Genomic DNA, 14910 nt, shown 5'->3' with positions numbered 1-14910 from the left:
TGACATCATAGTACCATCACATGAACAGAAATAACAGAATAGATCTTCGTTTCGTTCATGTCAATCATGTCATGTCAATGACAATGAGTCTGTGGTTCACTTTCACAGCCTCACATAATTAAACTAAATTCATTTAAACGTAGTATAAAATCAGGTTGACCAACATATCTCTACATAATTCGCTTATAATATGGCTTAGTTGATACGTTGCATCTCTTTCTATAATATGAGAAACGAATGTGATGCAGATATGATGTAGATAATATATTTCGAAAATCGGAGTAATGTCGCCGAGTCGAAGTTTGGTCCAAGTGTACGATTGTGACCGTATATGTCAATTCATTGTTTTGAATACGGACGGCTACACCGAAACAGAAAATATATCTGTTGCTGTAAATCGAAATCGAAACGCAACGCATATCGCTCATTGTTTTATCAATCTTTGTTCGTTTTCCTAAAATTAATTAGGATTTGCGCATTAGTATACACCAATAACTTCTTAAATAGTGATTTAAGAGCTAAGAGAAAATGGCAGATATCATCTCCCAAGATCAGGTACGTAATTTATAATTGAATTTAAACTATTCGCATAAGTGTTTTCAGTTACCTTAATTTGTTTATATGAATATTTTCGTTTGATTTATTTGTAGGTATCTTGTACCACTTTCGAGTTCGAATTAGATCAAACAATCGGTCAACGTCTCTTGTAATGTTGTTCTATTTTAATATAATCATTCATATCAGTATATATATGTTCGGACTTACGTTTATATTATTATTTAAAAGAAAAGTATCCAGATCTAAAGACCCAAAAAGTTTTTTAATTTCTAGTTGGATATTGACATGATATTGCTGTAAGAAATTGATAAACTGATGCATTTATTTTTCTTTAGGAACAACAAGTTAAGAAACTGAAAAGATTGCTAGAGGGGTGGCGCATGGCCCTGCTGCCTATCAGATCAATAATCTTGTGGGAACAGCAATGGTACCCTGCTGCCATAGTTGGAGTGCTCAGTTTCCTATACTTTTTCATCTGGCTAATGGATTCAAATTTCCTGACAACATTCGCAATTGTGGGAATTTTCCTTAACTTTGTGGATTTCATTGTGCCTATCATTTGCACATCTCTGTACGGCCCCAGTGCATGGACTGGACAGAAGGAGAAGGTGTTTGAAGACATCTGCAAGGCTATAGTGAGGGACTACAACAAGATTCTGAACCATGTTCAATTGTTCTTTTCATTCAGGGAGACCAGTCCAGTGCTGGTAAGTTGAAAGTCATTTCAATACTATTGCTAAAATTAACACATTCTGTGCCAGTAACATAGAAAAACCCATATTCAGCAAAAAGCTCCTACAGTAAACCTGCCTAGTTGGTTGCAGACAGGATAATGTGTTCAATTGAATAATTTTCTATTGTATAAAATTTTAGTATTCTGGTGTTCTCTACAGAATTTCTACTCTCAGATGTCATCTAAGCTGATTTGAAGGATATTAACAAACATTTTCTTACATTTCAGTACTACATAATATCTATGTGCTTGCTGTGCGTACTGGGCTGGATTTCCTCCGCCATGAACAATGTCCTGCTGCTGTACATCCTGTCCATCGGCCTGCTGCTGTGGCCCGGCATCCAGCACCGAGGCATCTTCAACATGGTGCTCTCCATGGTCAACATGGGACCCAAGACAAAGTACCTTAAGCCAGAATAGACAACCAGTCTAACTAGCTTTTAGAGGCCCCACACTAGCATTTACACAGTGTCAGTGTTTATTCGAGTCTATAGCCTCTCGATGCAAATCGGACACAACTATGCAAAGGGTCTATTTTCCATAGTGTTGGCTAGGCACCAACACTCAAAAGACGCTAATGTGGGGTGACCCTTAATCCAATGTGATTTGTCTGGTCATTATGAAATTTAAGTTTTAAGCTTAGCTTATTCAATTTGAGCTTTAAATTTTAGTGTATGGTTACTGTGTGATACATTTGATTGACTGTTAGGATGTTCTGGTTATTATTTTTACTTTGCTCCCCTGTTATTGTTATGGGTATCAGGAAGTATTAAATAAACTCACCATTATTTATTTATATAGAAGTTAATATATTTTCTCATAGACTTTATTTCCTATAAGTTGCACTAAGTATGTTTGTCACATATTCAATATAACATAATTATTAGTGACCGGCCACACAAGAGCGTCGCGTGTCTCGGGGCGCGCAACGGGCGTCCGCGCCACGCCGCTTCAGTGTAATTCAAAAAACGTCTCCTCAGTACATTTTGTATAGGAAAGACGTAAGACGCGCCCCAGGTGGCGTGGCGCGCGCCGCGCCACTTGGCGGCGCGCCTTACGTCCTTCCTATACAAAATGTACTGAGGAGACGCTTTTTGAATTACACTCAGGTGGCGTGGCGCGGACGCCCGTTGCGCGCCCCGAGACACGCGACGGTCTGATGTGGCCGGTGCCTAAGGATGCATGTAAGAAATGAATTCTAATACAATTGTCTACTCCAGGCAGCCTGTTGATTCAAGATGCTGTTTATTATCTGAAAATGTGTATCTATTAAAAAACCTGTATTGCGAATAGCATTTAACTACATAATAACATTCATTTATTTTGTGCAAGCAGTTCTAGCAGAAGCACATACCAAACATTTGCATTGAATCTGTGCATTTGAACTTATCAATGATACAATTTTAATTTTAATGAGTGATTGACAGTGGCAAAATTTGTCTAATTAAAAATAGCTACTTAACAGCCTATCTGGCAGCCTGCACACTATTAGTGTTTTCTAACAATATCACAATTCATCTTAAACTAATACATGTAATTCTGGAAAAGCATCGCACAGGGTGCACATGATTTAGGTGTGGTTTACACTAATCGTCCGTGATCGTGAAGCCGGGCTTGATGGCAGCATTGTTAGCTTTGGTGACCGAAGGGGCGTTGACCTCCGGGGCGTTAGGCAAGTTGTTATTGGACTTACTCTCCTTCGACGTGCCCGGTCGCAGCAGGTCCTCGGCGACCAGCGTCGTGGTGAACCGGCTGCCCGCCACGTTTCCTGGGTTGCTTTTCTGCGCGCTACTATCGCTATATCTCCGACTCCCGTTGTTGAGTAGTTCATTCTTCTTGTTTTTGTTCTTGCCGGTGTCGTTGAGCGAGTTCAAGTTGCTTATATAGTGTGAGGAGTCTACTTTGGTGTACTTGTTGTTCTTTTCGCTGTCTATGTTAATGTTGATGCTGTTGACGTTGTCCTTGGACTTGTGCAAGTCGGTGGCGAGGTCTGGCGCGGCGCTGGTGGAGGCGCGGCAGTTGTCCAGCTTGTGCGCGGGGAGCGCGGGCGGCGCGGCGGCGGCGGCGAGGTCGTTGCGGATGAAGCGCAGCGGCGAGCTGCTGTGCGGCTCCATCGAGAGCGTCTCCTCGTCGTCCTCGCCTTCAGCACTCTGCAATATCAAATTCACAGTTACTAGTACTCTTGGTACAGTTGTCGGTGTTGTTTTTAGCATATATGTACATCTATCTGTTACATTACATATTTTTTTTTTTTTATTTATTTGGTTCACCAACAACTGTTTACACTTACATTATATTTTACAGACTAAGTGCAACAATTACTTACAGGTAAACACAGCATGCGTTTCATACAAAGAAATACTAGAAAAGGTCCCGCAAACAATAACTTATTAAATGTATAATTAAGGTAACTGATTCATGATTCAGTACACTAGATGTGGATAGATAACTGTGTACTTGCTGTTTAAATTTACTTACGAGTCAAAATGTATGTCAGTGTGATCACTACACGATTAAGAAGCACAGAACCGCGGTACAGCCAGTAACAGTCCTGAGAGGTGGACATAAAGGAGTAATGGGGTTGCTTTCGGGCCGGAACAATTTGTAATAACTCTAAACAATCTATTTTTGACCTCAACAATTTGTTGGCATCCGAGATTCTAAAACGTAATTCTAAGGAGTCCATCCGAAAATGGCGTTTTTTTAAAAATACCAGCAGAAAATGATATGTGACGTACCCGCTTTTGTAGCTCTATCCTTAAAGAATGGGTTGCATAGTGGGGACGGATTTATTTTTTATAAATAAGGCCAGTTAGAAGCATCGACCCCCAAAACTACCAGGCTGTAAGAACATACCCCAGTAACATCCCTTCTTTCGAACAATTCGAACGTGTTAGGAAGCGTCTCTGGCGTCGGTCCCCCTAGGTAGTGGTTGCTCATATTAACATATTTAGTTTGGATAGCAATTTGAAATCACCACTAACTACACACATTAGTCTCACCATAAGGTCGTGGTCCGTGATGGAGCCGGCCGTAGCCTCGTTGCTGTTGAACTCTAGCTCGGAGGCGAGCGACACGGGCGTCACGTCCCCGCTAACAGAAGAACCTTTACACATAACACCCGGTTAGATACACTTTTACAGTACCAAATATGTATCATAACATTAGTAACTAACTCTTAGTGGCCGTAAGATCACTAAGAATTCCATACGTCGTCTCGTCTTTACATTTTGCAGTAAAAAAACAGTAGAATTAAGTATCATTTCATGCGAGTGACTGCGACTAAAGGGATCAACGTACGGAATTCTTAGTACGTAGTGGCCGCATTAAAAATATGTTTTATTTGATATTGAATGTACCATTGACAACACTGTTAGCTGTACATTTGTAATCCTTATTACAAGGGCATAACGTCTAGCGATGGTTAGGTAAAAGTGTTGCTGTTTGTACAACCATTATTCTTATTTATTTAAAACATTTGTTAGTAGGGATATATGAAGTCTGCCTATTGGATTAATTTGCTCAATATTATGTTTAAAAATTCTGAAACGAATCTACGTACTTAAAATTTTTTATACGTAGCGTAGGTTATATTATATATAGCAATTCGTGCAATGCATTATGATCCCCGATCTCGTGATGTAATGTAACTATGAATGTATTTAGTGTAGCGACAATCACTGCATGCGATCAAAATCTCATAACATAACAACACTGAAACTGACCAGTTTCATACAACAAAAAAAATAGGGCCCAAAACCGTTTAGAAAAGTTGTAATAAAATAAAAGGTTGATAAAGATGTAAATTTATTATTGCGACCACTACTGGCTATGATTTTTAGGGTACGTTTACACTTTGTACACACAAGTCGCATGCAATTGAAGTCACACAACCAACACATACACACACATGAACTTTATAACAATTGAAAAAAACTGGCGGAATGACTACATGCGGCAAAGTATAAGCGCACCCTTAGGTTTAAAAAAGTTAAAGGCATGCGTAAGGGCACTTGCTCGTTCCTGGGTTAGCAAATTAATTCGTAAGTTTGTACAGTGTTAAACTGTACTGTATAAACGGTCAATTCGGAGATAGTTAACTAACACTGAAATATGCACAAGTGGCCCTAAGTGATATGTCGACACGAATAAGCTTTGTTTAATGCCTGTACTGTATTCGCTACGCACTTGTGGTCTAGTTAGGCCTGATTTAGACGGCGTGCAAACACGCATGCGATTTTAGTTACATTGCGGGCTGTTGAGGTTACATACAATTTTGCACAGCCATTAAATACCAATGTAATAAAACTCGTATGCGAGTTCTCGTACCTTTTAAAGGGGCCCTTAGGATAGTGGCACATTAGCTAGGTGTGATATTTGTGCAGCTGGCTTTGAGTGTTATTACATTATATCCGTTTTATACAATCCCCGGTTTTAGTAATATCATCGGGTAACATTCCTAGCCATTATTATTGGTGTAGCAAAATTAACTGTGTATTAAAAATACTCATACAAAAACTTATACCAGCTGCTAAGAAGTATTGACTTCTACTTTTAAATAAAGTCTTCGGCATACTTTTTTAAAATAAATACTGGAAGTGAAATGATTTCTAAGCAGCGGGCAAAAACAATGATTTGAAAGCAAGTAATTGATATCAATATTTTCTTCCAAGGTATGATTGCTACAAAGCAATTCTTTGTAAATGTTTACCAAACCTGCATATATAGCAAAGAACCTTACCCTACCAATGTAAGCATTCTATTTATAAGTACCAATTCCAAAATTATACAATTGTTAGTGCTGCTTATGCCAATAAACATTTTTTTTAATAATTTGTGTTATTATTGTTAATGTATTAGTCGGTTAATAATCCTAATCCTATATACAAAATCAGAGAACATTTTTTACACGGAAATAATTACCACTGAAAGCAAAACTGAATCATGATCATGACTCATGTTTTTGCTTAATATTATACCTACTCGAGAGACCAAATAGTCTGGCAAAAAAAGTAGCAACATTGCAGCGTCGTCTCTTTCATATCAATACGTGTAAATAAACAGGGACACACTACAATGTTGCCATTTTTGATGTGATAACGTCTAATAACTCGTATATCTCGTATAACTCGTTACTACTTAAATCATTTTTAACAAACCTCGCGTGCTACGACGTAGATGAATTTGTTGATAGGCAGCATGCACGAAAAAGATGACGTCATTGTCCCGTTTCGCAATATAGCTTTAGCGCCATCTATTGGCGCGCGTTGGAACTAAGCGGCTGATCGATGCGCTCGGTATGGTTATAGCGTGTGGCCTGAGTAAAGCACCACAGCTGGGACAGATGGCGCGCCCGTGTGTTGTTCTCGTTAAGCTGAGTTTAGACCAGCAAGTTTTTTTTTTTAAATCATATTTTAAGGAGCTTAGTCACAGAACTAAATCAAGATAGAAGGAAAATGCTCGGCGATTAACAGCGAAACCGAGCGTGTAACGTTTTGTGTCGAGCCTATGACGTCACGAGTGTACTTTAGTGATGGGAACGTTGTCGCCGCGTAACCCATTCGATCGATTGTGGAGGTTGCGTACGGGATGCCCGCCGAAGTTAAAAATATCGGATGTTCATCTTCGTTGTGAAATGAAGTAAGTATATACCTGTATTCGTGTGATGACAAACAATTCACTAGTAGGTATATAATTTGCCTAAGGCCAGGAACAAAGATTTTAGTAGGTAGGTATTAATACTAGTTAATATTTCGTAATATTTTTAAGAAAATCGACCATGTACTCACTTCATTATCCTCATGTTATTTGTTACAACTTTTAGTAATATACACAGTGGGGCCTGTAACAAAGGCGAATAATTGAACTCTAGGCTATTCTCCTTATACTGATCAACATTTGTTCGGCGACTTTTAAAAATAACTTGTATTTTGATTTTTATCACCCTTGAAAGTTTTTTCTAAGAGGTAATGTATTGCGAATTCTGTTAAGTCTAAAGTGTGACAGACAACGTCAATGACAACAATAATGGCGTACATTGAAGCTAATATTTATTTTGTATGAAAAATTAAAAATTTAAAGACTTCATAATTTTTAAAAGTCACTGAACAAATGTTGATCAGTATAAGGAGAATAGCCTAAAGTTCAATTTTTCGCCTTTGTTACAGGCCCCACTCTGTATAAATATAATTAACCATTAACACATTTTTAGAGTTATTTTTATTCATAATAAATATAGAGCGTATTATGTTTGTATTTGTTTTTCTGCCGACCACAAATTCAACGTTAATACCGTAACTGTAACCTATTTTAAAGTTAAATTTACTTTTCACTCGTACTTTATATGTATAGTTTCATAACAATATAAAAACATAATTATAATTTCCACTGCTTCGCAAAATCGATTTAAATCGAATAAGGAAATTGCAGCATACATGACGATATAGTTCCGTGGTGCACCACTATTGTTAAGTTCGACGCGAGTTCGACGGACAAAATAACAAATCTACCTTCACTTTGTCTCGACAGTTTGAATAGCCTATTTTTATATCGCTTGTTTTAAACGCACGCCAAGTCGGACTCGTCAAATTAAAGCCGCAATGGAAAACTAGTTTGACGGCCGTACGTCAGCTAATGTTTTGATGATAAAAATAGGAAAATCGTGTTTTTTATTTAATAAAAAATATTTTAGGACAAATGGTACTTACCGATGATAGGAAACACTTTGTTTAACACCATTGCTTTTATTGGTGGTGTTTGAACAGTTAATTATCGAATACCGACCCATTTTGTATTTTTCACTGTATGTCACTCGCGGGCAGCGGTCGGGAGCAGACTGACTTGCGCGGCGAACAATGTAACTTTTCCGCACGCGAAGTAGATGCACTTTTTCCTTCTATCTTGATTTAGTTCTGTGAGCTTAGTCGCTGAGCGATTATGGCGCTCCATACGTTCGCGAACATTATACAGTAGCAATAAATTAGTTAATATACATACATTCCTTATAAATCTTGTACAGTAGTTTAGCTTGCTCTGACTCAGGTTTGGCGAGCACAACATTGCAGAATCCAGTGTAAAAGGTTCCACGGCGATGAGACTCCCCCCGTACACACTCCATCAATATGTGGTATACGTCCTCGATGACCCCACAATCATTACAGTTCGGGTTTTCAACCTTACCCATCATGAATTTAAATTTATTCGAAGTCTGTGTCCAGAACGGAGTCTCATCGCTATCACAAGGTCCTGACGTGTAAGCGAACACTGGGTCATCCAAGGAGACTGTAACGGTTCAGGCTGTATAGTGCGGTACCATATAACCCTTCTCTTGGGATCTTTTATCAAAAAATTCCTTCCAGCGATTGGCACAGTGCTTTTTGACTTGAGCTAGTACCTCGGTATAAAAAGGTGTAACCTTAATAACTACGCCTTCAGAGGATGCTTCTCTCGCTAGTTTATCTGCAGCTTCGTTACCATCAATACCTATATGCACAGAGAACCTCCTATAGAGTGGCAGTCTTGTATATTTGGTTCGCGATACGAGTCACCAGTGTTTGGGGTGCGAGGAGCGGGCGGGGAATGTGTTAAGCGCGCTGTGATTGGCCGTTTCAAGGACGGCGGGCAGTCGCGCCAGATGAAAAGGGACAGAAGTATGACTGTCCCTCTACTGACGCGTAAGTGGCCAATGTAAGTTGACCTATGCCGGCTCTGAATAAATTATAAATATGACTTATTTGTGGAATGTAATGCCGTCTGTTTTTAAATTTGAGCTTCTTGTTACCTTTCCACACCATTTCACACTACAGGTGGACATCTTTAAGGCATCAAAATACCCTTTTCCAATTTTTTTGTGCGAAAAACACGCGCTGCTTTCGGGTCTGTTACTTGGTCGATACTGATCGGGCACGGCGAGCGCCCGCGCTTATATCAGTGCAAATACTAGGAAGGCTGGCGACCGCGAGTCGTCTTGTAATAGATGTCTATAGGGGTTGGTCTGTGCCTATATGGGATGGAATCCATTGAAGCATAACAGTTTTATCTTTGGACATACAGTTTCGCATGAGCTCTAAAATGAGATAAGCTGTCGGTGTTCCTCGACTAGTCGAGGTACATCGAGCTATATGTTGTAAGGCACTTTTTGAGTCCGAAAATATTACTATACGTTTTGCCTCAATTGATTCCACATAGGCCAAGGCCTCCACAATAGCCTGCAATTCGACTGACATAATAGAAACTTCGCCCTGACAGACGATATTGACATATTTGCTGATAGTGTTGGTGTGTTTTACAGAAAACTCTTAAGGTTCATAGACTCTACACTCCTTAGGTGATTAATGTAATAACCATAGTTTAACTTTTAAGTGTGTTTGCTTTTATTTATGTCAATTTAACATGTACATAATTATATTACCACATAAGTGCTTTGGTGAAATACTGTTAACTTTTGTGTATTTTTAATAAATAAATAAATAAACGTGAAAAAAGTCCCAGAATCGGGCCCCTTTTGCTATACTCTGACCGCCCCTGTCTATACTACTGTAATGTTTGACGTTATCACGTTAAACTACCGTCCGTAAACCGACTTTACAGACAACCAATTTTTTTTTATTTCTACTTTTTGCCAGACTGTAAACAAAGTGTACATATTCAATTGCAATCTAATTTGAACCTATTACCAAATAAAGCAGTATTTTATTATTTACAAAACTAATTGATTAGCTGGTGGATTGATCAATCGAACTACGATTTTGTGTAACGAGATTTTCGTTATTAACCGCCACCGAATTAAACTAAATTACTGCCGTCCACCGATTAGAGCTCCAGTTCATTAACCCATAAATGAATGACCTTGACAAAGATTTATTCAAATTTGAATTTATGCATATAAACATCACTATGCATTTAAGGGTTAAGCTACGAATAAATATCATTCACGTTTTAACTGGCAACACATTGGTCATTGACTTTTGATCACAAAACATTGGATACAGCCTGGCAAAAAGAGTATAAATTAACAAGTGACAACATTGTAGTGTTGTACCTTTGAAATCAATATGTGTAAGAAAACAGGACGACACTACGATGTTGCCACTTTTTAATTTTACTCTTTTTTGCGAAGCAGTACTCGTAGTTTGGTTGTAGTTATTCTTATTGGATATTCAGTCATTTGTAGCTATATTACCTAAATAATTCTAAACGGTATATGTATAGTCGATTGGTGGGCTCTACAAACCTCACCGAGATATAATGCGATTTTTGATACATTACCTCGATTTGATAGTAACTTCGATACTGTATAATCTATGAAAATCGCATGCAATTATCGGTGACGTGTGTAGAAACCATAGGGACGATACAGTCGGACTGCAACCCAACAGCAACTTGTATGAGAACTGCACTTCGACTGCATGCACACTACAATCAGAGTACAGTTCCCATACCTATAGGTAGTATAGGTTGCAGTTGGGTTGGGTCTGTTTGTATCGGTCCATAGAGATCCATATTCATCTTAAGCCGGTGTGTACCTGGGTGGTGCGCGAAAGGCGGCAGGCCGGCGTCGGCGCCGCACAGAGTGGCCGCCTCCCCGTCCCACTGGGGGAGCTTGCTCGCCACATTTTTACTCCAATTGCTACTGGAACCCATAATTTCTCATTTACCGCCCTAGTATTGCCATATTTCTGCGTGTATGAAGACTAAAAGTAAAGCTCATTTCGCTAAAAATCTTTGACACATTTTTGTCTTAAATAACCTTTCCACTGTTTTTGGTACTTTGTGTTAGTAATTTTACTTCAAGAATACCGTCATAGGGTAGGTGACGACAGATATACCTATACAGGAGTAAACGCGACCGAGTGGATCTAATCTCTGCGGGCATCCAAAAAGAAAATCTTCAGTATTCAAGTATGCAGTAAGGGTACTTTGAATTGTTCGATCAACTGTGCATCATAAGATTCATAAGTCACCTTACTAACCTTCGTAGACAGCGGCAGAAGTAGCTACGTAGCATAAAAAATAATCAAATCAACTATCAATACCTAATTATGCAGCATGCCTGTGCTTCGTGAGACTAAAGCATGCCTATTTCAAACAGTCTAGGACGAAACAGATAGATGCAAGTAGCCGCGTATTAAACGATCTTGTTTTTAACCCCCGACGCAAAAACAACGGGCTGTCTGTCTGTTTGTCTGTCTGTTTGACTGTCTGTATGTGTGTCTGTCTGTGGCATCGTAGCTCCCGAACGGATGAACCGATTTAGATTTAGTTTTTTTTGTCTGAAAGCTGAGTTAGTCGGGAGTGTTCTTAGCCATGTTTCATGAAAATCGGTCTACTATGTCACGATCGGGGGTTTTTTCAAAATTTTAATTTTTAGGGTAGGTAAATGTTTTCCATCGGATATGTTTGTGTATTTTTCACCTCATGTCTTAATATTTCAACTGAATATTATTGTTTTAACAACTGATTAATGATTATCAAGTATTATATCACTGCAATTTCGCATGCTAGGCGCTAGCAAATAAAAACGTTTTTAATGGGCAACACGACAAAAACAATGTGTTTTTTATTATTCAAAAACTTGGATTTAGTTTAAAACACGTAACATAGCGTTTAAATAACCTGAGCAATGTACAGGAAGAAGGCACTTAAGGAACATTTAATCTTCCAAACATATACAAAATTCAAATTAATGTAACACAAATAAAGACGTGCCTGTGATATGAATAGCTGACGGTGAAGTTAGCAAGAGCATATCTTACAAGACACTAATAAAATGGATCAATCAAATTATTACAATCATAACTGTAACATCAAACATGTAATGTTTTGATAATATTTAGAAACTGGTTATGAATAGGTAACTAGCAAAAATTATTTAATTGATCCATAATTTGATGGTTTCAGCAAAATAGATCCAAACATGACATGGTGTAGTTCCATTTTTTTGTTGGTGAAAAGTTCTTTATCTATTTTGGAGCCGTTTTGCTAAACCTCAATAAGGTTGGCAACTGTATATTTCCAGATACGGCAAAAATAAAAAATGGAAAAAAATGTTTTATTAGGGTACCCCCCTACATGTAAAGTGGGGACTGATATTTTTTTTCATTCCAACCCCAACGTGTCATATATTGTTGGATAGGTATTTAAAAATGAATAAAGGTTTACTAAGAACGTTTTTTGATAATATTAATATTTTCGGCGCTCCTAAAGGAAAAAAAGTGCGTCCCCCCCCTCTAACTTTTGAACCATTAGTTTAAAAAATATGAAAAAAATCACAAAAGTAGAACTTTATGAAGACTTTCTAGTTGTTTTAACGATAGGTTCAATAGTTTTTGAAAAAATACGGAAAACTACGGAACCCTACACTGAGCGTGGCCCGACACGCTCTTGGCCAGTTTTTATAACGTGGACGAACTGTCTGTGGCCCATTTCACAAATCTACAAGTTACAAATTTCAAGCAGAAGTCCCTTTTCTAACTCGTTAATCTTGTCATATTAGAAATTGACCATCACTTGTAATTTGTAACTCGCAGCTTCATGAAATGAGCCTCCGGGCGTCCACGTTATAAAGAAATAGTAGAAATGACAGGTAAAACATATGCTGGGCCTCATTTGCCAACCCCATTCGCCAAGTAGGTCTATAGGTATGTAGTCAAGCGGGCGGTGTACCTTTCGGAGCAGTTCTTGTGGTCTGAGTTGGAGGCGTAGTTGGAGTTGGGTGAAGAAGGCCCGGCCGACGACAGCCCGCTGGGAAGCTCGCCCGACGACGACATCAGGGACGAAGGCCCGCTCCAGCCCACACCTGTCATATTCATGTATCATGTTAATTGTTATACGTCCAGCTTATGGAGAAGTGGAATTTATTTGGTTTTCAAATTATTCCAGAAACAGGGATTTTTTTAAGTTTAGTTCTTAACAAATGCAATTATTTGAGCCTGCCCAGTTTGACATCGTTACTATCGTAAGAGAGTCGCTCTCAGAGTCGATCCAGGAGGGCGATTTTTGAATCTCGCATACTCGGATTTTGTCACTAAAATACCGGTTGAAAACGGTGACTTGCTTATTATTTTCAGTGACAATTTTCTGAATTCGAACGCGTGAGACTCAAAAATCGGCCCGCAGGTTCTAGATATTGAAGTACTTGCTGTGCTGGCCAGCTGAGCTTAGCCGGTGGCGTGCAGAATAGCACGAGCGCTGTGTGACACGCTCGAAAATGACATCCAGCTACCGAAGCGATAATGCGTGATGTATTGTCAGACATTCACTAATTGGTAGACAGCGGGTCTGGACGTGTACCGAGCAGCCCGGACGCTGCAATAATTCGCCCGAGAAAAACATCCAGGTACCAAAGCGATAACGTGTGTCTGACACTCACTGTTGGTGGGCGAGGCGAACTCGGGCCGTGGGCGGATGACTGCAGGTGTACCTAGTAACACCGGTGCCGCAGTAACTCACTCGAGTAAGGCATCGAGTTGACGCAGCGATAACGCATTGTGCAGCCTAGTAGAGGCCGGCACTACTGTCTCTGGCAGTGAACACTTACTGTTGGTGGGCGAGGCGGGCTTGGCGGGCGGAGTGGGCGGCGGCGCTGGCTGATGGAGGTGTACCGAGCAGCACGGGCGCCGCTGTAACTCGCTCGAGGAAAGCGTCGAGCTGACGCAGCGATAACGCGTTGTGCAGCGTCTCTAAAGTTGGCACTACTGTCTCTGGTATAACACTGTTTGTGAACACTTACTGTTGGTGGGCGAGGCGGGCTTGGCGGGCGGAGTGGGCGGCGGCGCTGATGGAGGTGTACCGAGCAGCACGGGCGCCGCTGTAACTCGCTCGAGGAAAGCGTCGAGCTGACGCAGCGATAACGCGTTGTGCAGCGTCTCTAAAGTTGGCACTACTGTCTCTGGTATAAAACTGTTTGTGAACACTTACTGTTGGTGGGCGAGGCGGGCTTGGCGGGCGGAGTGGGCGGCGGTGCTGATGGAGGTGTACTGAAGCGGTCGCCGCAGTAACTCGCTCGAGCATCTCTAGAGTTGGCACTACTGTCTCTGGTATAATACTGTATGTGAAGACTTACTGTTGGTGGGCGAGGCGGGCTTGGCGGGCGGAGTGGGCGGCGGCGCTGATGGAGGTGTGCCGAGCAACACGGGCGCAGCTGTGACTCGCTCAAGGAAGGCGTCGAGCTGACGCAGCGATAACGCGTTATGCAGAGTCTCTAGAGGCCTTATGGCCGGCACGCCGCCGAAGCCTTCCAGTGCGGCTGAAACACGTTTGCGCTCGTGTTAATAATGTCGTTGAGTTGAGCAGAGTAAAGACAAAAAGACTACAACTAATGAATCATGTTCCTTCTTTGTTATACCTACTTGATGTAAGTGACCATTCGGAAACACTAAAGCGAGAACAATAAAAAATAAAACGGCATCTATTTCTTCACGAATCGATAGATCATATATTTATGTCATATTTATAAAACAATATATCCACGTAAATAAAACCTTAATAAATACACTTACCTGTTGGCGAAGACAATATCAAAATGTCCCCCTCCCTGGGAAAATGCCTAATTCCCAATTGTTTAATTGCATGTAAACTGGGCTGAACTTATACCTATTCAAGTCTCTAATTAAATGAAA

At 40.0% G+C, this 14910-nt stretch overlaps 2 protein-coding genes across 2 annotated transcripts in view; one reads left to right on the top strand and one right to left on the bottom strand.

The window, feature by feature from the left end:
- Positions 1-332: 332 nt before the first annotated feature.
- LOC125227910 (ADP-ribosylation factor-like protein 6-interacting protein 1) lies at positions 333-2087 on the top strand. The gene is made up of 3 exons (XM_048132312.1): positions 333-555; positions 894-1265; positions 1520-2087. Exons 1-3 carry the CDS (start codon positions 529-531, stop codon positions 1709-1711), a joined length of 591 nt encoding a protein of 196 aa, XP_047988269.1. The 5' UTR covers positions 333-528; the 3' UTR covers positions 1712-2087.
- A 383-nt stretch (positions 2088-2470) lies between these two features.
- LOC125227907 (inositol hexakisphosphate and diphosphoinositol-pentakisphosphate kinase 2) overlaps positions 2471-14910 on the bottom strand; it is a 62884-nt gene continuing 50444 nt past the window's right edge. Inside the window, 5 exon segments of the mRNA XM_048132309.1 lie at positions 2471-3441; positions 4294-4397; positions 10816-10922; positions 12956-13088; positions 14355-14537. Of these exon segments, the coding sequence (XP_047988266.1) occupies positions 2878-3441; positions 4294-4397; positions 10816-10922; positions 12956-13088; positions 14355-14537 (1091 nt within the window). The 3' untranslated portion in view covers positions 2471-2877.

This window comes from Leguminivora glycinivorella, chromosome 7, assembly GCF_023078275.1.
Source record: "Leguminivora glycinivorella isolate SPB_JAAS2020 chromosome 7, LegGlyc_1.1, whole genome shotgun sequence".
Taxonomy (NCBI): Eukaryota; Metazoa; Arthropoda; class Insecta; order Lepidoptera; family Tortricidae; genus Leguminivora; species Leguminivora glycinivorella.
The sequence above is the reverse complement of the archived record's forward strand: the minus strand, read 5'-3'. Positions and strand labels throughout refer to the sequence as shown.

Bases quoted from the DNA above. Each gene is read 5' to 3' on its own strand.
- LOC125227910 (XM_048132312.1), top strand. From the start codon at position 529: ATGGCAGATATCATCTCCCAAGATCAG. The intron at 556-893 runs GTACGTAATTTA...ATTTTTCTTTAG, and splicing joins ATATCATCTCCCAAGATCAG to GAACAACAAGTTAAGAAACT. The intron at 1,266-1,519 runs GTAAGTTGAAAG...CTTACATTTCAG, and splicing joins GGGAGACCAGTCCAGTGCTG to TACTACATAATATCTATGTG.